The sequence below is a fragment of the Anticarsia gemmatalis genome, chromosome 12, assembly GCF_050436995.1.
Source record: "Anticarsia gemmatalis isolate Benzon Research Colony breed Stoneville strain chromosome 12, ilAntGemm2 primary, whole genome shotgun sequence".
NCBI lineage: Eukaryota > Metazoa > Arthropoda > Insecta > Lepidoptera > Erebidae > Anticarsia > Anticarsia gemmatalis.
Genome location: NC_134756.1, coordinates 7,160,936 through 7,186,159, shown reverse-complemented (window position 1 = coordinate 7,186,159; position 25,224 = coordinate 7,160,936). Strand labels below are relative to the sequence as shown.

General features: G+C 34.3%; 5 protein-coding genes across 5 annotated transcripts; 4 read left to right on the top strand and 1 right to left on the bottom strand.

Annotated features, from left to right (window-relative positions):
• Positions 1-1,056: 1,056 nt before the first annotated feature.
• On the top strand, positions 1,057-4,003 carry LOC142976934 (UDP-glucosyltransferase 2-like). Its single transcript, XM_076120549.1, has 4 exons — positions 1,057-2,067; positions 2,430-2,652; positions 2,998-3,214; positions 3,703-4,003. Exons 1-4 carry the CDS (start codon positions 1,252-1,254, stop codon positions 3,977-3,979), a joined length of 1,533 nt encoding a protein of 510 aa, XP_075976664.1. The 5' UTR covers positions 1,057-1,251; the 3' UTR covers positions 3,980-4,003.
• Positions 4,004-4,778: 775 nt separating this feature from the next.
• On the top strand, positions 4,779-17,216 carry LOC142976938 (UDP-glycosyltransferase UGT5-like). The gene is made up of 8 exons (XM_076120554.1): positions 4,779-5,632; positions 6,241-6,460; positions 6,832-7,048; positions 10,499-10,747; positions 13,577-13,757; positions 13,844-14,066; positions 16,248-16,464; positions 16,822-17,216. The coding sequence occupies exons 1-8, from the start codon at positions 4,820-4,822 to the stop codon at positions 17,111-17,113; spliced, it is 2,412 nt and encodes an 803-aa protein (XP_075976669.1). The 5' UTR covers positions 4,779-4,819; the 3' UTR covers positions 17,114-17,216.
• A 103-nt stretch (positions 17,217-17,319) lies between these two features.
• Positions 17,320-19,152, top strand: LOC142976936 (uncharacterized). The gene is made up of 4 exons (XM_076120551.1): positions 17,320-17,627; positions 17,718-17,763; positions 17,856-17,992; positions 18,260-19,152. The coding sequence occupies exons 2-4, from the start codon at positions 17,736-17,738 to the stop codon at positions 18,785-18,787; spliced, it is 693 nt and encodes a 230-aa protein (XP_075976666.1). The 5' UTR covers positions 17,320-17,627; positions 17,718-17,735; the 3' UTR covers positions 18,788-19,152.
• A 567-nt stretch (positions 19,153-19,719) lies between these two features.
• On the bottom strand, positions 19,720-20,793 carry Tim9a (translocase of inner membrane 9). The gene is made up of 3 exons (XM_076120552.1): positions 20,581-20,793; positions 20,293-20,388; positions 19,720-19,966 (listed from the first exon to the last, which is right to left on the bottom strand). Exons 1-3 carry the CDS (start codon positions 20,614-20,616, stop codon positions 19,832-19,834), a joined length of 267 nt encoding a protein of 88 aa, XP_075976667.1. The 5' UTR covers positions 20,617-20,793; the 3' UTR covers positions 19,720-19,831.
• Positions 20,794-21,126: 333 nt separating this feature from the next.
• Positions 21,127-24,726, top strand: Rpt3 (26S proteasome regulatory subunit Rpt3). The gene is made up of 10 exons (XM_076120550.1): positions 21,127-21,285; positions 21,357-21,449; positions 21,694-21,865; positions 22,305-22,466; positions 22,894-23,097; positions 23,346-23,493; positions 23,677-23,773; positions 23,865-23,959; positions 24,219-24,377; positions 24,565-24,726. Exons 1-10 carry the CDS (start codon positions 21,253-21,255, stop codon positions 24,647-24,649), a joined length of 1,248 nt encoding a protein of 415 aa, XP_075976665.1. The 5' UTR covers positions 21,127-21,252; the 3' UTR covers positions 24,650-24,726.
• Positions 24,727-25,224: the final 498 nt, after the last annotated feature.

The window sequence follows — 25,224 nt, the reverse complement described above, 5'->3', positions numbered from 1 at the left end:
ATCGATGTCTCAGGTTAAGCTACGCTTGCCCAGGTTGTTTAGTGGAAGGGAGACCATTATTATGCATGCAGAGTTCCTCCGTGTTTCAGAAGACATGTTAAATTGTGGGTGCCGGCTGTGATTTTCAAAGATCTTACCAGGAGTCAGAAGCTTCAAAGTCTGACAACTAGTCTTACCGTGTTATGACCTAAGTAATTGGATTGTAGAGGTCCAATAGGCAGCCGCTCTTTATAAAATACTCGTATTCAGCTGCATCCTGTGAGACTGAAAGCCGACTCCAACATAGTCTATAAATAATGAAAGTCTATATAATAATATAATAAATGAAAGTCATACTTTATTATGGAGCTATAGATCAGTTTTGCGGGTGTTAACAAAACACATACATCATCAATACAAATATATCAACACTTTGCCAAAAAGTTCCAATAAAAAGTTGACTTTAAAATAAAATAATATGGCTTTTTACCGTAACAAAAAAAAAATATCGTCAAGCGATGCTTACGAACAATATTGTTTCGCAATATGACTGCACAATTATGTTTCACAATAAAATGTTCGTGTCCTTAAATATAAACTGTCAAAAAATATTGTACAATATCAATCGGAGACGGTCAATAATATTGTGCAATTTTAAAGACTGTCTAGGGGCGAAATTAGGTGTCAACTTTTGGAAGTTTTGTATTATAATATTTAACCTAACCTCAGGAATTCTATCGTAATGTGCATTACTACTCAAATGTTGCCACAGACAACTTTTACTTGGATATCGATTATTATAGACAAGTGTGTATCAGCAAGCGGAAGCATCATGTCCTGCAAATTATTTGTATGATACTTGCTATTCATATAACCTACGATCAAGAATCGCCTTTACAGCCGTGTACCTAGTTATAGAAAAAAAATATTTTTAGCATACGAATGATTTTCAAATAATAATGCTAACAGTTTTTTGTACTGCTGTCTCTGTCTTACTTAAGCAAAATAAACAAATGGTGTACGTACTTGTGTGTTCATTCACTCGAATCATTGAAATTAATCACTTCACGTAACGTTGGCTACAATCGAGTTTAGTATCGGTAGCGAAATGTTTTTGAGTGTTGCTCAACAAACACGTTTTATCACATTTTTTATCTTCAGAATCAAGTGAAAACCTTATCTTTATAATCGCTATAAGAATAGGTACTTAGCGCAGTCGTAGTCTAGTGTTCGTAAAACCGCTACGGGTGGTCTGTTATCTTTATAATAAATATGAAGTTGAACAATATTATGTTGTGGTTCATTGGTGTTCTCTTAGGCTGTAATGGTGTTCTATCTCTCAACATACTGGCAGTGTTTCCGTACCAAGGTATGAGCCACTTCTTCGTGTTTAAACCATATCTCGAGGAGTTAGCGAGCAGAGGTCACAACTTAACTGTCATATCATACTTCCCACAACAGAAGCCTCAAGAGAACTATCATGACATTAGTCTAGCGGGAAAAATGAAAGTCCTTCAAGGGGTTTTCCCTTTACATAGATCTTACTGGAGCTTAATCCAGATAACCTTCTTCTTGACCGAGATGGGACGAGAAAATTGTAAAGTACTGCTGGAGGATGAAAATGTGCAGAACCTGTGGAAAACAAACACGAAATTCGATTTAGTGGTGACTGAACAGTTTAACAATGATTGTTCATTGGGTCTTGCTCACAAACTAGGAGCTCCAGTAGTCGCCATGACATCACACGTGCTCATGACCTGGCACTACGAACGGTACGGAATTCACTATAATCCCTCATATATGCCGTTGCAGTTCGTGGAAGGTGGTACCAAACCAAGTTTATTTCAACGCATTGAAAGAGTACTTTTACATAATTTTTGCAATATTCTGTACAAGTACACTTGTCAGAGAGTGAATGAAAACCAACTGCGACTGTATTTCGATGTGCCACCTTTAGAGGAACTAGGGCGGAATATAAAGTTAATGCTGCTCTACACTAATTTCGCGCTGAATGGTCCAAGTAACCTTCCTCCAAATGTTATTGAAGTTGGAGGCTACCACGTTGCAAAGCCCAAGGAATTGCCAAAAGTAAGTCACAATATTATCACTTCACATTTTTCCTATAAAGTAATAAGTTTAATAAAATACTTTACTCATAACAAAGATTTATTACCTGATAACAAAAGTAATAAATAAAAAGTAAGTAAGTTTTTTGAACGCCAATTATAATTAATAATGTTTATAAATGTTACTTCCGCGCTATCTGTCTACGAAAAAAATATTAATGTTGAACAGCCGTATTGACTATTTTATCAACAATTTTTTTCACACGAAATAATGCGCGCAACATTATCTCGTGAAACTATGTGTAGTCATCATCATCATCAGATGACTGTAGTTTTTTCTTATGATATATATCTTATATCTCAATAGGTATTACTTATTAACAGGACATGAAAGAATTCATTGAAGGATCAGAACACGGAGTTATTTATATTAGCTTCGGATCAATGTTGCAAGCTGCATCGACGCCAAAGGACAAATTGGAAGCGATAGTCGGAGCTATATCCGAACTACCCTACAGAGTAATTTGGAAATGGGATGAAAAGACATTGCCCGGAAACCCGAAAAACGTTTACTTGTCCAAATGGCTACCACAGAACGACATATTGGGTACATTGTAGAAATAAATAACTATTAATTTTAATTATAAAATTGACCTATATTAACTACTGAAGCTTACATTGTTGATATGCTAATTATGTTAAGAAATAAAATTATTCTGATTAACTTCCGCGCGGAACTTAAGTATGCAATAATATGCAATTTGCTGATAGTTATTTCCTCACAAAATGTATGTTTATCATACATATTTTATGATATTTAAATGCATTATATCTTGTATTCAAAATAAATATTTACTTTTGATCAATATATAGATAAATTAACTGCCAAACTGATACATTTATTAGCATTACTTAAAATATAAAACATGTAAACAAAATTGTTGTATTTTAGCTCATCCGAAGGTGATTGCTTTCTATTCACACTGTGGCCTGTTGGGAACGACGGAGGCCATGTATTATGGAGTCCCAATGATCGGTATGCCAGTATTTGGCGACCAACCTGGTAACGCCGGCGCCATAGAAGAGAGCGGCCTTGGCGTACAAATACAAATCGCAGATCTGACTAAAGAAAATTTACTACAGAAGCTGAAGACTGTTCTCGATCCTGAGTAAGTAACTTAGTAAAACTGTTCGTTAAATCATTCTTTAGTAGGTGCTTCCTAGAAATGTGGTGAATGAAGAAACTTGGAAGGTGAGAAGGGAAAACACGGGCTTTGTTGCATTTTATTGGCAATACAAGGAAACCAGAAACTATTGCATATACACAGAAAACTGTCTGTGTAATCTTCTTAATGAACAAAAGCATTTGTGTTCGAAAAGCTACTAGTTCAGTTCTTTGTTACTTTATGACAATTTATTAACCGACATCAAAAAGTGGAGATTCTCAATTCGATTGTACGTTTCTTTTTCGTATTTAAACAAAATACACTTCCGACGATATTCAAAATGTAATACTTTAAACAGGGTCAAATTAAGACCAGATGGGGTCAATTATTTATATTACAATGAGTCTGTTAAGAATTTTTCATGACTTGCATATGTTTTTTGATAAGAACGTGTGTATATTTGTTTTATAACGATATGATATTTCCTTTAGGTTCAGAAGAAGAGTGAAAGAGTTGTCCAGAGTATGGCATGATCGTCCAATGTCACCGATGGACACTGCTATCTATTGGACCGAGTTCGCAGCACGCAATAAGAATTACACATTTAATTTACCAGCCGCAACTGTTCCTACGTACCAGTTTTTCTATTTAGACATAATTATGATAGCGACGTGCATTTTATCTGCAATTATCTTTGTACTCAAATATGTCTTTTGTAAATCTAAAACAAATTCGCAACAAAATTCAAAGAAATTGAAGACTAAATGAATAAAGAAGTCGAAATAGTTAATTACCTAACACGTTTTTTTATTTACAAGGGATCATGGCGAGTGGCTCTCCTTAGTCGCATTTCCTGCTCCATTTATGTTGGAACATGTGAGAACCTCAAGATCAAATATTTACCAGAAAGTTATTAGTATACCTAAGTAAAAGTACATATATGTGCGATTTTTATAGGAAACAAAATTGCTTCATCATTTATATTTTGGAACCAAGCAAATTGTCTTCTTTCTGAATCTCAATATTAGTCAAGATTTTTTAGGATAACTTTTTAAAAAAATAGTCCGTGTTGGAAATACTGTGAAATGGTATACTATAAAGAATATTATTTTTTAGATACATAAATAAAGAATGAATAGCGAATATCAGGCACCTGAACATACATCAATTGCTTCTGGTTATGTTTGTTCAAATTAAAATGACCTTGCAACACACTTGTACGTCAGGCGATCTCTACTAAACGATTACTATTAGGTGAATCTTGAAAAAAATCGCAACTAAATTATTTTCTTCTCAATTGCATTCACAAGTAAAAAAAAGAATGCAATCAATTAAAGTCATATCATAAAATATTATAATTACCTATTATATGCTCAATATTTTAGTCGTTATTGAATTACAAGCTTAATTACTAATCCATATTCGTAAAATGAATGCGCCTATTAATAGTTTATTATCGGTAAGTATCTAATTCTGACTACTCATCCAGTCGCGGTCGAGTTGAAACCTTATCTCCATATACATATATATATATACAACGCAGCAATTTTACCGCAGTTGCCGCCTCGGGAGAGTATAGTTGACACGGACAGTCAGTGATCAAACAAAATGAAGTCTCACGAAATATATTTGAGCTTCATCGGTGTTCTACTTACCTGCAATTGTGTGCTCTCGCTTAACATATTAGGAGTGTTCCCATATCAAGGGAAGAGCCATTTCTTCGTGTTTGAACCATATCTTCAGGAGTTGGCGAAAAGAGGACACAATGTTACTGTCATATCATACTTTCCTCAACAAAAGCCTCTAGACAACTACCATGACATAAGTTTAGCCGGAAAAGCTGAGGTGTTAATTGGAGTTTTTCCAATACAAAGATCGTATTGGACTATTATACAAATCGCATTCTTTCTCACTGATATGGGCAAGGAGAACTGTGAAATTATGATGGCTGATGAAAACGTACAAAACCTGTGGAAATCAGAAGCTAATTTCGATTTAGTATTGATGGAAGAATTCAACAGTGAATGTGCTGTAGGCCTCGCTTACAAATTGGGAGCCCCTGTAGTGGGTTTAACGTCACACATGTTGATGCCCTGGCATTTTGAACCGTACGGTGTTCAATACAATCCCTCGTACGTTTCATTCATGTTCCTAGAAGGAGGCACCCAGCCTACACTATACCAAAGGATAGAGAGGGTCATCTTTAAAGCTTTTGTTTCGTACTTGTACAAGAACACAATAAGATCGAACCAGAACACGATACAGAAGTATTTCGATGTGCCACCGCTAGAAGAATTGGTTCTAGAGAAGAAGTTTTTATTGTTGTACACTAATTTTGTACTCACTGGATCCGGTCTTTACCCTCCAATCATTAAAGAAGTGGAAGGCTATCATGTAGCGAAACCTAAAGAGCTACCTGCTGTACGTATATGCTATATTACTTTACTTTTAGTCGTGATATCTCAATGTTTACATCCTAGCATATGTTATTGCTGTTGTTAAGATTTCAGTTTAACCCCGAGTTAGTCAAAATCGTTGGGTTTCACTGTCAATATATTTTCAGTAACACTTCCCGGACTCCTGTAAAGTACTATACTATCCCCTTTTCCGAGATTATGAGTCCATAGCCTAAATATTATGAAAAAAAAACAATACAACATTTTTTTATCGTACAATTCTAAGTAAGGTACATATCAACCTTGCACTATCATTGTACGTTATTATGACCAGTTATTACATAAACGAGTGACCGCTAATGTGTGAATAGTTATGTAAACAATAGAATTCCTATTTAAGATTATGTTAAAAAGACGAAAGTCACGCTATTAGATTATAATTAAACAATGCCCTCTTTATTGATTTATCAAATTTGTTATCATTACGACTGTGTATTTTAATGACCATTTACTATGATAAATATAACACAATTTTATGATTATGAACAAATACAATTATCGAGATTGTTATCGTTCTAAACGTCTAATACACTGACCACGATATGGGGTTTTAATCATAGAATTTCCTTACAGGATTTGAAGAAATTTATAGATGAATCAAAACATGGAGTCATTTATATAAGTTTCGGGTCAATGTTGCGACCTGACTTGACTCCTCAAGATAAAGTAGAAGCTATCGTTGGTGCTATATCAGGTCTACCACAGAGAATCGTCTGGAAATGGGACGGAAAACTTCCCGGGAACCCGAAAAATGTCTATACTTCCAAATGGCTCCCACAGAACGATATACTAGGTACAAGATAACAACTAATTCTTACTGTATTTGATATCGGTATTTCGTTACGATTTCCCTTCAGGGCAAACTGTAATAAGATATCTCGTTACAAGGCGCCGGCGGGAGTACCCCTTCACCAGAGCATTTGTTTTGTGAAAAAATCGGTGTACGCTTCATGTTTTACGTGATTATCGTCGGATATTTTGCATTGACCTATTTTATGTATCAGCGCTTGAAACCTTTAGCAATCAAGTTTAAGCGATCGATGTGCACATGGTCAAATTTCTTTATGAATACGACGAAGGTGAACTCCATCGTACCATTGCCATAGCCCGTGTGCCTTTATATTTTGTATATGATTCATGATCACAACCGTTTTTCTTTTGCAGCTCATCCTAATATCTTAGCCTTCTATTCTCACTGTGGTATGTTGGGCACAACAGAGGCGATTTATCATGGAGTACCAGTGATCGGTATGCCAGTATTTGGTGACCAGCCTGGAAATGCTGCTGCTGTAGAAGAGAGCGGACTGGGTGTGCAGATCCAAATCAAAGACTTAACCAAAGATAATTTATTACAAAAAATTAAGACTGTGCTAGATCCCGAGTAAGTATTCCGCCACGATATTTCACTTCCTACACGAAGATCAACATATGGTTTCTTCTTAATATAATTACCAATAGTTGTAAATTGTAGAGAATCCTACGAGTCGGGAGAGATCTAAAGATTTTATAAAACTTTAAAGGCGATATTTTTTATAACGTGTAACGTAAATAAACTCTGGTTAAAACGTCGAAGGACAAATTTTAATACAAATCTAATTTTAAAAACTTCTCACGACAATATAATTGCAATGGAATCCTCATTTTGTTGCTAAGAATTATTTTGACGGCTCTAAAGGACGTTTACATTTTTTTCACACACTAAATCATGTTCATGAATAGATATAAATTAATGCAATCCGTTTTTTTATTTTAATTTGTTTAAATATGCTAATTGTTTGGTTTGATTCCGCCTGAATAAAGATATACATTGCGATAAGTTGAATGAGGACATAAATATTCAGGCTCATGAAAATTCATAACTACATATTGTAATGTGTGTTACTAATAAAATAAAAAATAACAATGACAAATCTTGATTAAAAAATCTTGAAAACTTATTCAAAAATCTCAGCAACCTTGCGTTGAAGAGACGTCCTGAAATGTTTAATTACAAAAGGTCATTAACACGAATTACCCATCAGTAGGTACTATAATTATACATATTATATTATCTTCATACTGCATTCATGACATGGCATTATAATAAAAGATAATAATAATATAGTTATCAAATAATTCCATATTTTAACAATCTGCTTTTCAAATTGGTTGGAATGATTTATCAAATTAATTCCTTCCTAACCTAGATCATCATCTTTCAAGGTAATATTAACGTTCAGTAGCTCTACCATGAGTTGGCGTAGTTAAAACATCTTACTTAACTAGAGTAGTTAACGTGAGAACGCAACTACAACAGTGGGCTTAAATGTTCGTACCATGAGTTGTGTTGACGTTAACTACTCTCGTTATAGTTAAAACTATATCATTCGTAGTAAGATTTTTAATCTGTGGTTTTGCGACATAATGTCAACATTCAATCTGTAACTTGACTAAGCTTGAGTGTTGTAGTTCTATCTCCTTCTATTCACATAAGACAGACAGAGAGAAAATACGACACACGTTTCAAATTGATATGGTAGTATTAACCAACAAAAATAGGAAGTCGTCGCTTACATATAATTTGGTACGTTTTCGTGTATTTAGGATTTTGTGTTATTGCTTTTGTTTATTATCAGCCGGGGACAAAACAAAACACCTTAGTTACGCTTTAGTGCTAGTGCACGGATTCTAATTAACAACTAATTTTATTTTCACTTTTGTTTAAATAATCCTCTTTCCTGCCGCGTCTTAGGAAACTTTATGAACATGTTTGCAAAAACTTGGCATGATTTAAAGCATGGTTTAAAGCTGAAGTAACTTTTACAATGATCACACTTGTGGCCTCTTGGGAAAAAATGGTTTGCCTCCCCAACAACACGCTGATAGACATCGTGAGCGTGAAAAAGTATAGCACTCAATACCTGTGAAAACGTATAAGAAACTTATTTGTTCTTGAGAGGTTATCGGAACAAATCAAAATAGCTTAGATGTAAGATTAACATACTAATCAAAGGTAAGTTTAAGAGCTTAACAGCTTACCTTTGATGCTAATGAAACTCTTTGAGATGATTTTAAACCCGTGTATAAATCACATAATTCTTTAAACACTTCTTTGTTAGTCGATATAGTTTTGTAAACTTTGTTTTACAATTATTGAGGGGATTTCAACTTAATTCACGCATACCACTTTGAAATATCTTTGTTCACGTCGTTCATCTTTGAATGTAGCAGTTTCAAACATATCACAACCAATATTTGTTCTACCGAACATTTTTTTATGGAAAATAACTTCAATTATTTGTAAAACAATATGGTCTCACGAAGCTAAAAGTCGGTGAGTGCCGCAACTACTATAGTAATAGTTCGTTACTATAGCATCTGTCAAATTGGTAACTCATGGTACCATTATCGTACGGAAAGAATGAACGACAAAGCCAATCTACATTCACTGTTGTTTGATTTAACTACACGTTACTAACTATGGCGACTCGTGGTAGCAATGTTGGTACGTTAACTATCCGCCAGAGGCGCTGTTCGAGTTTTCATACATTTTTTCAACTACAGTGTCTGCGGGAGACTATAGTTGCCAACTCATGGTAGAGCTACTGAATCCAAACTAAGCAGAGCTTGTACTATGGTTACCAAATAACTGATGAACATACTTACAACGAACTATTACTATAGTAGTTGCGGCACTCACCGACTTTTAGCTTCGTGAGACCATATTGTTTTACAAATAATTGAAGTTATTTTCCATAAAAAAATGTTCGGTAGAACAAATATTGGTTGTGATATGTTTGAAACTGCTACATTCAAAGATGAACGACGTGAACAAAGATATTTCAAAGTGGTATGCGTGAATTAAGTTGAAATCCCCTCAATAATTGTAAAACAAAGTTTACAAAACTATATCGACTAACAAAGAAGTGTTTAAAGAATTATGTGATTTATACACGGGTTTAAAATCATCTCAAAGAGTTTCATTAGCATCAAAGGTAAGCTGTTAAGCTCTTAAACTTACCTTTGATTAGTATGTTAATCTTACATCTAAGCTATTTTGATTTGTTCCGATAACCTCTCAAGAACAAATAAGTTTCTTATACGTTTTCACAGGTATTGAGTGCTATACTTTTTCACGCTCACGATGTCTATCAGCGTGTTGTTGGGGAGGCAAACCATTTTTTCCCAAGAGGCCACAAGTGTGATCATTGTAAAAGTTACTTCAGCTTTAAACCATGCTTTAAATCATGCCAAGTTTTTGCAAACATGTTCATAAAGTTTCCTAAGACGCGGCAGGAAAGAGGATTATTTAAACAAAAGTGAAAATAAAATTAGTTGTTAATTAGAATCCGTGCACTAGCACTAAAGCGTAACTAAGGTGTTTTGTTTTGTCCCCGGCTGATAATAAACAAAAGCAATAACACAAAATCCTAAATACACGAAAACGTACCAAATTATATGTAAGCGACGACTTCCTATTTTTGTTGGTTAATACTACCATATCAATTTGAAACGTGTGTCGTATTTTCTCTCTGTCTGTCTTATGTGAATAGAAGGAGATAGAACTACAACACTCAAGCTTAGTCAAGTTACAGATTGAATGTTGACATTATGTCGCAAAACCACAGATTAAAAATCTTACTACGAATGATATAGTTTTAACTATAACGAGAGTAGTTAACGTCAACACAACTCATGGTACGAACATTTAAGCCCACTGTTGTAGTTGCGTTCTCACGTTAACTACTCTAGTTAAGTAAGATGTTTTAACTACGCCAACTCATGGTAGAGCTACTGATGACCATGTATGAGTTGTCCAATAAGTCTTAATTTTCGTTTCTTCTTTTCTCAGGTTCAGAAGACGAGTAAAGGAGCTGTCCAGAGCTTGGCATGATAACCCAATGTCGCCCATGGACACCGCTATCTACTGGACGGAGTACGCAGCACGCAATAAGAATTTTACATTTAGATCCCCAGCAACAACTGTTCCTATGTATCAATATTTATATTTAGACATATTTGCCACAGTAACAGTATTTGTGGTCGGTATATTGTATGTTTTAAAACAAATACTATCTTCGTGGTTGGGAAGTAAACAAACGCAGGCAAAAAAATTAAAAACTAAGTGAGTATGTAGATATATAAGGTAATTGTTGAATGTTTTTTTTGGAATGAAGAATGTAGGTAATTATTTAAAATAAAGAGTGTTTTGTTAAGAAAAAACGTGTCCGTTATTTATTACAATTATGATATTATGTTTGACTGAGGCAGAGTCGTGTAACATGAGTTCACATTAGGAGCTCTAAAGGTTACGAATTAATGATATAAAAAGAAAATATATTAGGTCGGGGAAAAAGTCTTTTCGCATTATAGTATGCATGAACTAGTAATAAAATCTTTTTGACTTCAAGGATCACAAATGAGTACACGGTTTATTAGGTTTTTTCAGTGAGCTCGTGAGGTACTCAAATATCGAGCGTTTTTGTGTAGAGAGAAAAGATTTTATTATAAGTTCATACTATAATGCGAAAAGACTTTTTCCCCGACCTAATATGTTCTCCCGCTCTTTCCCTCTCTCTCTTTTGTAAAATAAAAGGTTGATAATATAATAAAATAAAACACAATCAACGCGAGTCATTCTTTACAATGAATACAATGACATCGCAATTAATTAGTTAATGTAATTTTAGCGGCATTGGTTCTTCGACTGAGATAGTGGGTGATAACAATATTGGCCCCTTTTTTAATGAATGAGACAAGGAAATCTAATCGATTGTGATTATTCAATACATGAATAAATGCACGTAGAAGTATATCTTACCCCCGGTTTCTAAGGTACATTTAGCGGTAGTACATTTGACAATCAACTGGGACTAGATAAACCAATCATATTTTTGTAGTATTCTTCGAATGAAGGTTAATATTGCGTCAATTATGTTATTGTAGTCATTCCTATGATCAGCGAAGGAGCTACGATAGGCGTCGCGGCGCACCAGAACCACCAGACCATGAACAAGAAAACATTGTTTGTAGTATGTACAGAGAAATAGTCTATATTTTGCACTAACGCCCCAGATTACCTAGCTACCTAGCCTAAGATGAATAGCTAGTGAAAATCTTCTGTAACTACCTACTTCTATTTATCTTAATTTGGTAATGGTTGCTCTCATAGTAAAACAGTAGTATTTAATGGGTTCAATGTCCAAAATCGCGCTGTGTAGACTTTGTACCTACTGTTTTTCAGAGTTAGAATAACTTGTAAAATCCTTTAATTCTGTGTCAGAGTCCACCAATTTACCGTATCAACTGGTCTTCCTGAAAAGTAAAACATAATTATTATAATGTGTAATCTGTTTGAAATGTGGAGTACAAAAACAAAATGTACAATAACGCCATCTACGTCTCCTGCTGCGAACTAACAGCTCTACAACTGTGATTCAGAAATACATAGTATCACATCAAATGTGTACGGTCATTGCTTTAAACCAGAAATGAGAATAAAACTTTAACAACAGATGGAGCACCACTAGTAATAAATTTAAAAAAATGATTTAGTTACGAAGGTTCTTGATTGATCTTGTTGATTTACTTTTAGATTGTTCTACTTAGCTGCATATTAATAAGAGAATCAAAACAGTGTGGAATTGAAATTGATACAAGTAAAAGGAAAACAACATTACATATATTTTTAATCATAGAATAGACCAGGTATAGGTAAGTTTTTTTAATGAAACTGTCGTAACTTAAGATAGTGTTCCTTAACATGAGGTCTTTCAGTAGGTTATTTCTAGTTTTTGTTAAAGGGGTCCATGAAATTGTACCTATTTGGTTTTCTAGGGATCCGTGGACTGAAAAAAGAAACGCTTACGCAAGGAAATTATTTTCCTATATAAACTGAAGTATAAAAATAAGTAGGTACCTAAATATTTTAAATAACTAATCCGTATATATAGTTATATCAGAATACTAGTTAGATATGATTGTGTAATTATTTTGATTATTATGTCGAGTACGTAGATAATAATATAGGTACTATATTCGTAATGTATTAAATTACGATTTGTATGTATCACATTATTAAGTTATTATAGGTTAATATAGGTTTTTAATAGGACACTCACGCTTACTTAGAATTTAATAAATACATTCCATTTATACTCGTATTCCATTCGTCGCTCATTCATTGGCAGTATATCGCCGGAGGTCAGAGCAGACCGGCGTCTCTGCACCGAATTTATTATATTTACGCCACTCTCTATTAAATTCAGCGAACCGGTTTACCTTGACCCGTAACAATGAAGATCAGTGTATTGACCATATTCTCGGCATTTCTTTTATTAATTCAAAGTACTGCAGGCTTGAATATATTAGGAATATATCCGTATCAAGGAAAAAGCCACTTTTTTGTGTTCCGTGTCTACTTGCGCGAACTAGCAAGACGAGGTCACAACGTAACTGTGATATCTCACTTTCCTGAACAAAATGCTCCTCCTAATTATCATGACATTAGCCTCGCCGGGACTGTGATGCCAATAGAAGGCTTCGTACCGTTTGAGTATTCTTACAAAACTATCCTAATGACTGCATTATACCTAGCCTACAGTGGGACGGAAAATTGTGAAGTTATGCTAGCAAATAAACAGGTGCAGAATTTAATCAAAGAGAAACCGAAGTTTGATGTGATTGTTGTAGAACAATTCAACAGTGACTGTGCGCTTGGAATAGCTTACAAACTTGAAGCTCCCGTCGTCGGAATGATGACTCACATATTGATGCCGTATCATTACAAGCGATTGGGTATTCCTAACAATCCCGCTTATGTTCCATTCCATTTCCTAGAAGGGGGAACAAAGCCAACATTATACCAAAGGGTAGAAAGAGTTATATTCGACGTTTACTTTAGATCTGTTTACTACTTTTTATCTCAAAGAGTAGATCAAAACACGCTAGCAAAATACATCGGCGATGTTCCGCTCTTAGATGACTTGGCTGGAGATATTAAATTTCTTCTCGTGTATCATAATTTTATCTTAACCGGATCGAGACTGTTTCCGTCTAATGTGATCGAAGTTGGAGGCTATCATGTGACGGAATCAAAGCCATTAACTGGTGTAAGTATATAAAAAACTTAACGTTCCACATAATAATATTTAGAATCTTTTAGGACGAATAAGTCATATATTTTGCTTTTTGACAGGCTCTGAAAAAGTTCTTCGATGAAGCGGAACACGGCATTGTTTATATAAGTTTCGGTTCAGTTGTCCAAGCTTCTTCTATGCCGGCCGACAAAGTACAAGAAATATTAGAAGTTATGAAGCAATTGCCTCAGAGATTTGTATGGAAATGGGAAGATCAAACACTGGTCTATGACAAAAACAAACTACATACTGCGAGTTGGCTGCCTCAAGTTGACATATTAGGTAGGTATTTATTATTTTTAAAAAGTATTACGATAGGTATTAGTGGTTTTCGGTAGACATATTATAATGTTTATCTACCCATATATTTTTATGTCTATCATTTTCCTTGTAGATAGGTAGGTACTTATGTTACATAAGTAAACAATACATCGTTAAAGCACTTTTATAGGAGTGAACTAGACATAAACTAACTGACTGACCAATCATAACTATGTTCGACGATCGGTACCTTCTTAACTTATGTAGGTAGGTACCTATGTAATGTATGTATCTATGCTAACACAATCTGAGTTTTGTATCGCAATATATTGTATCGTATAAATTCATATACCTACATAGCAAAATCCTATTTATTTATCCAGATAACTTATAGACCATGAGTGCCAAAATTTATGAAACATCATTTAGTAAGTATTTTTTATATAATCCGTAGAAACTTTCACAGTTATAACATTAGTAGGCACCTTATACTTACTTACCTATTTACTTATCACATACGAAATGTTTGGAACTGCCTACTATCCATACTAATATTATAAATGCGAAAGTAACTCTGTCTGTCTGTCTGTCTGTCTGTCTGTCTGCTACTCAATCACGCCTAAACTACTGAACCAATTTGCATGAAATTTGGTATGGAGATATTTTGATACCCGAGAAAGGACATAGGCTACTTTTTACCCCGGGAAAATGACGCATTTCCTGGGAAAACTCAGGTGGCGATCGAAGTCGCGAATAATAAATATTATAATGACATTGAATTAACAAAATTCCGTTGTCATGGCAACTGTTTTAATGGCGGATATGCCTTAGCGCGACTTCGTTATAATAAGAGGTATAAATAATGTTGAGAATATTTTTCGTGAAAAAAAAATATATTTTATATCATCACGCTACCACCAATAGGAGCAGAGTAACAATAAAAAGTGTTACAAAAACGTGGAAAATTCTGACCCATTCTCTCATGTGACGCAAGCGAAGTTTCGCGGGTCAGCTAGTATAATATAAACAAACAATTTTAGTGTACATTTAATGATTATAGATACATAGACCACTTAAATTGACTACTCAATATAAACATTATTTTAGGAGTATTATTACATGTAGGTAAACCACATGGTCAAATATTGCTGGTGGTCAAAAATATGCATATTTTATACTAGCTGACCCGCGCAACTTCGCTTGCGTCACATGAGAGAGAATGGGTCAGAATTTTCCATGTTTTTGTAACACTTTTTACTGTTACCTACTCTGCTCCTATTGGTCGTAGCGTGATGATATAAAATATGCTTTTTTTTCACGAAAAATATTCTCAAAATTATTTATATCTCTTAGTATAACGAAGTCGCGCTAAGGCATATCCGCCATTAAAACAGTTGCTATGGCAACAGAATTTTGTTAATTCAATGTCATTATAATGTGTGTATTATAATATTGATTTTTCGCGACTTCGTTGAATTTTCTGAATTTTCCCGGGAAATGCGTGATTTTCCCGGGGTAAAAAGTAGCCTATGTCCTTTCTCGGGTATCAAAATATCTCCATACCAAATTTCATGCAAATTGGTTCAGTAGTTTAGACGTGATAGAGTAGCAGACAGACAGACAGACAGACAGACAGACAGACAGACAGAGTTACTTTCGCATTTATAATATTAGTATGGATTGTTATATTTATATTCAAATCGCAAGTTCAATTTAGTGTCATTACTTACTTACTGCACAAAGACGCAGCAATACCCACCTATTGAGATTTTATATATTGTATGCTTTAAAGTGGCTTGTTCACAATTACGAGTGTAGGTACAGCACTCCATGTGTAAATGCATTTTCAAGAACGCGGAAATATAACACATCCTATTTACAGACGTAAACATTTTAATAACGCTAATTTAAAAACAATGATGAAATTAAGGAAAAATAAGATAACCAATGACCAAGGTCTCTTATTCCCGATCCGCAGCGCAATTCTCTACAGTCGGTACTGTAGAGTATCGAGAAGTTGACATTGAAAATGTACTGCCAAAATAGTTCTTACGGAGCCCAGTAGAGGCGCTAAACCGATTGTCGTGTATAATTTCTGGATAGCTAGCCAGTTGTCGGTAGTCGATAGTAGTAGAGAATCGAGTTACCAGTTCTTATGTGGACAGTGATGTTTTTTCACTACATGGGTCCTTTTATTCGCAGCTCATCCAAAAACCTTGGCATTTGTCTCTCATGCTGGTAATGGAGGTACTACAGAAGCAATACATTATGGAGTGCCGATGGTTGCTATGCCGGTTCTTGGCGACCAACCAGCAAACGCCGCCGCTATTGAAGAGAGCGGTCTGGGTATACAGTTACAAATTAGAAACTTGACCAAGGACAACCTACTGATTGCTTTGAAAAAAGTACTGGATCCCAAGTTAGTATAAGTTAATTTACACGGTCATTTAATTTATAAATAGACTTTAACTTTACATAATAACATTCGCGACCAGGGCTCTAAAAAGTTATCAAAGTATTTAACATACCTTTATACAATTTAGATCTAGATAAATAATAAGTGATTCTAAGCGACTTGTAAGTACAAGTATAAAGTCGAGTTTAATTAACTTTTTTATAGTATTAATTTAAATTGATACAAATACAAATAAAAATAATTTAAACAACTTTATCACTCTAAACTACAGAGCACTTAGAATTGCAGTATTGGTAAAAGTACCTACCTAACTAAGATCACGCATACACATTTTTCTTAAAGCAAATATTTTTTATTTAGATTTCGACAGCAAGTGAAGAAGGTATCGGCAGCATGGCACGATCGACCGATGCCGCCACTGGATACAGCAGTATTCTGGACTGAGTTTGCTGCAAAACATTCCAACTTCACATTCAGGACAGCCGCCGCTGACGTGCCATTTTACCAACATTTGAATCTTGATATCGTAATCGTTTTCATAGCAATGTTTAGTTTAATATTTGTACCATATTGGAAAATATTATTTGCGATATGCGGGAGATCTATAAAGGAAAGACCAGTCGTAACTAGAAAGAAAGCTAAGCGTGCGTAGTGTTCATGTGCTTAGCCTTACACATTATTTAAATAAATATGTTAATATTGTGTTGTAACTTTATACAGCTATCTATTAAATAAATGAGATCTCCATCAGTATAGCTATGTCTTTTATTGAGTGTGGACTCCGGATACTAACAGCACTAAAATTGATTCACTCATTTGGCATGATTTCATTAATTTGGAACATTGCACATTGGCTAGAACACGATAGCGCGTGATGTGATGGAAGAATATTCTATCAAGAAGGTAATAAAAGCTTAAATCTAACTGATAGAAAAATAAAATGAGACATTTGAAGAACGAAATTATAGACACTGTCATACATTGACTGCTGTCGCTACCTTCAATAATAAAGACATGTAATCCAATTAATTGATCTCATTTGAAGAGCAGTAGGTGTGAATATTTAGACCCAATATTAAAACTATGGACAACAGCACCACTTAATGACGGTGCCATGCTGTTCCATTAAATGTATTTATAGTTAGACTCATATAAACATATTTTAGGTAAGTGCCTGGTAATAATTTCGTTTCCTATTGCATATTTACTTCTTAGTCCATTTCCTACACCCTGATGCTTGATTGTAAAACATTCAGGTCGCCTGCACCACGAAGATGGCCTGTTGCTGTAAAGCTGGAAAATGTTAGTACCAAATTATAGCAAAAGCTTTTTAAAGCTCTCACATTAGATCCATGTTTTTTTTATGAATAAGAAGATAATAATTATATTTTTAGCCAAAGCTTCGACTAGTTGCTTGGGTCGTTGTGACCTGCCTAAGCACAGATGCTTGGACAAAGAAGAAATAAAGCCGGGACCAGTGCCGAAGTATATGGGATGGCTGTATAATGCTAGAGATGCACCTGAACATCAGGTACTATAAAATAAAACTAGGTAACGTAAAACATGTAGCTATTTTCCTCTTGTAAAGCAACTCCAACACATAGAAAAGGAAACTATATTTAATACATAGGTAAGCACCTACCTAGGACCCTATATATCTTTATGCTCACGTTTTATATGAGCCCAATGAGAGACAGCTAGCTACAATAATAATTTGGCTTATTTCAACAATCCAATAAAGTAGAATTTGTTAATGTTCACATTAGTCGGAGATTACATTGAAATATTATTGTTTTAGTTGAGGTGTGGTTGGCGCCCCGGGCACATATCTTGTCCGGTTCTTAGGAAGATCGAACAACACAACAGCTGTACAAAAGGAGAATGCACGCCATGCTCTTCAACTTGTGCACGACCACCATGCATAAAGCCGTGTTGTGGGCCCTCGAAATGTGTTTCTGTGTGTCCGTCAACACCATCCTGCTGCAAACAACCCGTTTGCGGATCGGGACAAGCACTTATTAGAATTGTTAGACACGGTGGAAACTATACCATCTGCACTAAGCCTTCAAATGTTAGCAACGCACCCTCAGGTCCTTATCCCTTGAAATACGTTCTCGACACCGATGACGACAACCCTCCCCCTGCAGACGCGAAGTACAGCGTAGAAGCAAAATTTAACGACTATCATTTCGATTATACAAGTTCTCAATCATCTTTCGTTTTAGACTTTTCGCCACCTGAACAAAGATGTTACAAACCTTGCCCTAAGAAAAGTATATCTTCTATTTTAAGTCAACCAGAGGCAACTGCTAAAACTTGCTGCTAACTGTTAATTTAAAACGGGTTATTATATAATTTTTAAAACTGTAATTGAAGCTGTTACAATTCAAAATGCTAAATTTTCTTGGATCAACACTTGCCTCTGTGAGTGACTCTGTCGTCGCTAAACAAGTAAATTTAATGATTTGGCTCAAGTACAAAAAATATAAAATAAGCCAAACAGTAATGCGCACAATTTTATATGAACATTGAGAACTTTATACCTACTCAATTTTTTTGTTATCACTTTAGAAAAAATATGAAAGTATAATATTTTTTTTATTGATATAGGGTGCTGAAATGTCCATTAGTTTACATTATGATTACATTGTAATTTTTTAAGATTTTTTACTGTGTAACCATAAATAAATTATTTCCACCATAAAGGTTTTTCAATTTACCTACCTATTGTAAAACTACAGGTTTATGAAACTGTATACATCTTTGAACCTAAAATAGGATTTAATGTTGTTTTTTAAGAGACTACTCACTTGACAATCCCTGTTGTATCTGCCTTCTTTTCTGTCCTTCATGATAGCATGTTACACACAAAACTGATTTAAAGTACAGGGGTTTCTTTTTCTAGAAACAAGCACAAGTATTTGTCCCATACGGGAACAAAATCCTGCAGTTCAGGGTTTGGTGACTAACTCTAGGTGGTGCAGAGCCTTTACCACCGGGTGTAGCCATGTCTAGCCAGCTGCTGCTGTAGGTTCTCAACTTCAACTCTGCTATGTGTAAGTAGAATAATTATAGCTCCTCTGACTTTAGTCATGGAGATAATTTCTACCGAACGTTGTAGTAGATGATGTAATAAATAAGAAACCCAATAATTATTAACTTCAACTATGCTATGTGTAAGTAGAATAATAATTATAGCTCCTATGACTTTAGTCATGGAGATAATTTCTACCAAATGTTGTAGTAGAAGATGTAATAAATAAGAAACCCAATTATTATTCTTCAACAACACTTTATTTTCTAACACAGGACAAAATATCTATAACAAAATAAAATAAATACATCACATGTATTGAATAGTTAATTACAGTTAACTTGGGTTGCCAGACTTCTGAGCTAAAGCCAGCATATTTTCATTAGCCAACATTTGAAACTCGTGGAATCTTTGGGATACCCTCTGGTTTGTTCTCAAATATTTTTCCATACAGTTCAGTGTGCATTTCTCCTGAAAAATGCAATTAAATCATATTAAGCAAGATATATTCAAGTGACTTTCTTTGGTCTCTGTCTACCCCTATAGAAAAAGGCGTGATATTATGTATGTGTATTTAAGGTATCAGACTTATATAAAACAAATATTAAAAAATAACTTTTATCTGTAACTGTATTTTATTCAATTAAAAATACAATTAACAAACAAAGCCACATTTGATTTGATAAGCATATTGAAATTGTAGTTATCTTTCTGTAAGCATTACATGACTGCAATATATTTCGTACTTAAGTTGTCACATAACATTATTAACCTCACAATGAATGGTTAAAACTCACCTCTGAAGATTTGAGCGATCTGGAGGTAAAATCATGTATACAGTCGTTGAAACAAAGTTCTGACAGCTTGTTGTACTGGACCAAGAAGTCTTTGAACTGAAATATAGAATAGATTTAAGTCACTTGTGAGAAACTACGGTACATTGTTACTGCACAAATTTATGAATTACAATAATGTTTATAAATGGAGCGACGGATCGGTTGTTACATAAACGAAATAAGACATTAACTTTAACATTCAACGGCAGTTAAAATGTAATTTTAACACACAAATAAAAATATATTTACTGTTTTTATTTGATCAGCCTCGGTCATTTCAGCCATTTTTAATAGTAGTGCGAAATCTAATTCTTATCTAATATTGGAGTGCCTGGCTGCCTGGCTTCTTTCTATTTTAACTTTGCAGACAGTTATTTAAACTTTATTACTGATTTCTGCAATCCAATTCAAATTTGAGGTTATTTTCTGAAATTAAGTATCCCTGACACATTAGATCGCAGTCACAGTGACGCTGTGCTGCAAAGTATAAAAATCTAAGTAAAATTAAAATTAGTCGCGAAATTTTATCATTACTATTTTCAATTAAAATAAATAATATAATTTTGAAGATAATATATTATACAAGTTAAAAATATTAATAACAATATATATATTTAACATAAAATTTATTACGCTATGCATGAAACGAAACGTTAGTGACGATGCGTTTCGGAAATTTGACAACATCATGAATTGGATGTTCCAGTTTTTTAAAAGTGTGACATATTCTGGCTTACAATACTAGCTGTCTCTTTTAAACATATAGTAGAATCGTATGGCTTTCTCTGTCTGTACAAATTGAAGTGTCATTGTGCTTTTCATGGATGTGGAATACCAAAATCTCACAATTCTATTGTCAATAATTTTAGCTAACTGCCGACGATTTGATATAAAACAAACTACATCACCGATTTAAAGAAAATGGAAGAAATTGGTATCATACTACCTGAGAAGGTAAAGTTTTTAAACAGAAATGTGAATATATGTGAAGCTACAATACTTTCTAACGCATCATTGTTTTATAGGATGACCAAATCACTGATCAAAAGGGACTGCCGTTTGCTGGACCTCAATCGTTCGATGAATTAGAATCAGAGGATTTATACACGAAATATAAGGTAAGCCCTTGAAACAATCAACATCCTACAAACAACTTCAAAATAGGTAATAATTTTATACTTTAATCTTCAAAATCAGTGTGCTTAGTCAACTACAGAATTAGAGCTTGGTTACTGTTTATTAGTTTTACTATGTCAGCTTGTGTCTACGATTTTCAATTGATTGTAAATTAACTTGCAAAGAACCAAATTTTTTATTTTGTCATTGTGTCATATAAACTCAAATGCCAAAAAAAAATTACAGAAACTGCAGCGTATGTTAGAGTTCTTGGAAGTGCAAGAAGAATACATCAAAGATGAACAAAGAAACCTCAAGAAGGAATACCTACATGCCCAAGAAGAAGTCAAGCGTATACAGTCTGTGCCACTTGTCATTGGACAGTTCCTTGAAGCTGTTGATCAGAACACTGGAATAGGTAAGTATCCTCTTTGTACACATTAGAATCTGAATGCTAAGTTGTATTAAGGTCAGTATACAATTTATATGATCTTTTATTTTTATGTAATGATTTGTTTTTACAAAGTGTGTAGAAATAACATTGTTACATTATTATGTTATAATGGTCAGTTAGTATCAAATAGAATCAAATTACTTTATTGAGTATTCATGATAAGATAACATGAGTATAGTACAATGGCTGGGATAACCCCTAGCAATAACTGTATGCAAACAAAGTAGGTTATGTTTCTAGAGTCAAAAACAGTGCACAAAAATTGTTTATCATCATAATTTCAATTATCTGGAGTGTGGATTTCCTGAATGCAAGAGTAATTAACTGGTGTATGAGTTGAAATGCTGTCATTCAATTGTTTTGAAATTCCTTAAAAAACTATAATCTATCTTTTTTATTACAGTTGGCAGTACAACAGGATCAAATTATTATGTCCGCATCCTATCTACGATTGACCGAGAGCTGCTGAAACCATCTGCCTCGGTTGCTCTTCACAAACACTCAAATGCACTTGTGGATGTGTTGCCACCTGAAGCTGACAGCTCTATTTCTATGCTGCAAGCTGGTATGTATGATATTAAGAGTTTAAAATTGCAAACCTTATTAAAACAATCAAAGTTTTATTAAGAAATGTTGGATGACCTATCCAATTGATAAATTGAAATTGAATAAAAACAAATGCCAAAATCCCACCTTTCTGAACTCTCTGATACTTATATAGAAATGGTGTAATAGCCCTTAAGTCTTTTATGTTCAGGTTGCTTTGTGTTAAGCGCAAATTATTGAGTTTTTCAACAGTACTCTTCTATTTCAATCATAGTTTAGTACAAGTTAGAATACTAGTCCAATAAAAAAAACTGCATCACTTTTTCTACTACTATGTTCTACTCTGCAAACAGGCTTAACAGATTTACTATATCAGATAAGTTATCTTATAACTTTAATTCCTATCTTAAAATTCAATATAATTAACCTGACATTTGACAAAACAGATGAGAAGCCTGATGTCCAGTATTCAGACATTGGAGGCATGGATACCCAGAAACAGGAGATCAGAGAAGCTGTGGAGCTTCCACTCACACATGTGGAACTGTACAGACAGATTGGTATTGAGCCTCCGCGAGGTGTACTCATGTACGGACCTCCTGGGTGCGGCAAAACTATGCTGGCTAAAGCTGTAGCACATCACACCACAGGTAACTACCATGCTTATACCAAAATTACAGTTAACATTTTAATCTTTCAACAACCCGGTTTCTGAGTACATTTAGAGGTAGTTTATCTATTATATAGTACGAGTTTTAACGCTATTGAATAGATAAACTGTGGCCTAATGTACCTCAGAAATCGGGGTTGAGTGGGACTGTAGTTGTCTGTTTCATTAAACAGAATTTGAATAGTTGTTCAATTAGTCTAGTCTTATTAACATAATGTTATTTTTCAGCCGCGTTCATCCGCGTGGTGGGCTCCGAGTTCGTGCAGAAGTATCTCGGCGAGGGTCCTCGTATGGTGCGCGACGTGTTCCGTCTCGCCAAAGAAAACAGTCCGGCAATTATCTTCATTGATGAAATTGATGCCATTGCTACTAAACGGTAATAAAGCAACTTTATGAATGTGTTTGTCGCAAGTTCGCAACCTTTGACCAACATTTATACTCAGATCTATTGCTTCTTTGTGTCTGCATTTTATTTCGTTTTATATTAACGTTCATACAATTACACTAACCAGTATAATGTTTAAGAAGAATCTAAGTATTGCGAAACATTGGTTCACAGATTTGATGCACAGACTGGTGCTGACAGAGAAGTTCAGAGAATATTGTTGGAGCTCCTCAATCAAATGGATGGTTTTGACCAAACCACTAATGTTAAGGTGAGCTTGTGGAGTATAAAAGACAATATGACTATACATAATGATTTATGAAGAAAGAACAATTTAATGATACTTATTTATTTATTTTCAGGTGATAATGGCTACGAATCGTGCTGACACCCTTGATCCTGCTCTTCTCAGACCTGGTCGTCTGGACAGAAAGATCGAGTTCCCTCTACCTGACAGGCAAGTTTCACTTGATATTTCGACGACACTAAAGACGTGTAGTGCCGCCTTTATGATTGAATTGCTAAAAGCCGGGTTCAGAAACAGCACTTCAATTGGTATAGCACTTTGTCACTCTCATTTTAATGTGTAATCAGAGAAACAAAAAGACAATTCTTGATTTATTCTTCTGTAGGGACTTTATGCCACTGATGTAATTACACTTGAAATATCCTTTATTTAAAACTAATTTATAATTTTCTGTTTTAATTATTTACAGGCGTCAAAAGCGATTGATTTTCTCGACGATCACAGCTAAAATGAATCTGTCTGAAGAAGTCGATCTAGAGGAGTTCGTGGCGCGGCCGGATCGCGTTTCTGGTGCTGACATCAACGCCATCTGCCAAGAGGCTGGCATGCATGCTGTACGCGAAAACAGGTAACTTATTGCAATACTTTTTCTATTAAATAGTGCTTAGTTTGACATAAATGTAGTAAACGTTTAAGCAACTGTCAATCAGTATACTCAAAATCCAAACTAATTCTATTTTTTTTATGTTAATAGGAGATTAAAATTGTTGGTAAATAAAATAATGTAGGTACTGATATTCACTGCTTTGTTTCAGATATATTGTTCTCCCTAAAGACTTCGAAAAGGGTTACAAGAACAACATCAAGAAGGATGAGAGTGAATATGAATTCTACAAATAAATTAATAGTCGTGTATGTTCTTACTATTGTTTGAAGTAAAATTAATATTGATTAAATAAACTAAAATAATAACTAAAGATTTTATTTTATATGCAAACCAAATAAACATTATGCCCAAAATTAATTATTTTGTAACACTAACGTCACTACAGTGACAGGTTACTTGAATATCTGCGCTATAATATAGTGCTCAAGCTGATGAACCAATATTGATCTAGTTTTTTTTTTTTGTTGGAATTCAATGTTTATCTGTCATCAGCTTTAATAAAACATGAAAACAACTTCGATACATCCAAGATCTGTCTGTTTCGATATTCTTAATCCTTATACCCTAACAAAATTGCTTGTAATTCTGATCGAAACTGAATTTCATACTAACTCATAGCAAAGTGTATCATGCTACACTTAGCAAAATAGAAGGCTGCCATTTGGCGACAGGTCTATTTTGTTTTATTTCGAGCTAAATAATATTGTTTTAAAGCATTGCAAGTGGACAAATAGACTTTTCAATGCTTTCGGTTACTTAGCCGAAAGTACTTACTTATGACAGTAAGCAAAGACCTCCAACAATAGCT

Coding starts and splice junctions, on each gene's coding strand:
- LOC142976934 (XM_076120549.1), top strand. CDS start 1,252: ATGAAGTTGAACAATATTATGTTGTGGTTCATTGGTGTTCTCTTAGGC. Junction 2,068..2,429: donor AGCCCAAGGAATTGCCAAAA/GTAAGTCACAAT, acceptor ACTTATTAACAG/GACATGAAAGAATTCATTGA. Junction 2,653..2,997: donor ACCACAGAACGACATATTGG/GTACATTGTAGA, acceptor GTTGTATTTTAG/CTCATCCGAAGGTGATTGCT.
- LOC142976938 (XM_076120554.1), top strand. CDS start 4,820: ATGAAGTCTCACGAAATATATTTGAGCTTCATCGGTGTTCTACTTACC. Junction 5,633..6,240: donor AACCTAAAGAGCTACCTGCT/GTACGTATATGC, acceptor ATTTCCTTACAG/GATTTGAAGAAATTTATAGA. Junction 10,748..13,576: donor TGGTTGGGAAGTAAACAAAC/GCAGGCAAAAAA, acceptor TTTATCTCAAAG/AGTAGATCAAAACACGCTAG.
- LOC142976936 (XM_076120551.1), top strand. CDS start 17,736: ATGGCCTGTTGCTGTAAAGCTGGAAAAT. Junction 17,764..17,855: donor TTGCTGTAAAGCTGGAAAAT/GTTAGTACCAAA, acceptor TTATATTTTTAG/CCAAAGCTTCGACTAGTTGC. Junction 17,993..18,259: donor GAGATGCACCTGAACATCAG/GTACTATAAAAT, acceptor TTATTGTTTTAG/TTGAGGTGTGGTTGGCGCCC.
- Tim9a (XM_076120552.1), bottom strand. CDS start 20,616: ATGGCTGAAATGACCGAGGCTGATCAAATAAAAACA. Junction 20,389..20,580: donor AGGCTGATCAAATAAAAACA/GTAAATATATTT, acceptor TCTATATTTCAG/TTCAAAGACTTCTTGGTCCA. Junction 19,967..20,292: donor GATCGCTCAAATCTTCAGAG/GTGAGTTTTAAC, acceptor TGCATTTTTCAG/GAGAAATGCACACTGAACTG.
- Rpt3 (XM_076120550.1), top strand. CDS start 21,253: ATGGAAGAAATTGGTATCATACTACCTGAGAAG. Junction 21,286..21,356: donor GTATCATACTACCTGAGAAG/GTAAAGTTTTTA, acceptor ATTGTTTTATAG/GATGACCAAATCACTGATCA. Junction 23,960..24,218: donor GAGTTCCCTCTACCTGACAG/GCAAGTTTCACT, acceptor AATTATTTACAG/GCGTCAAAAGCGATTGATTT.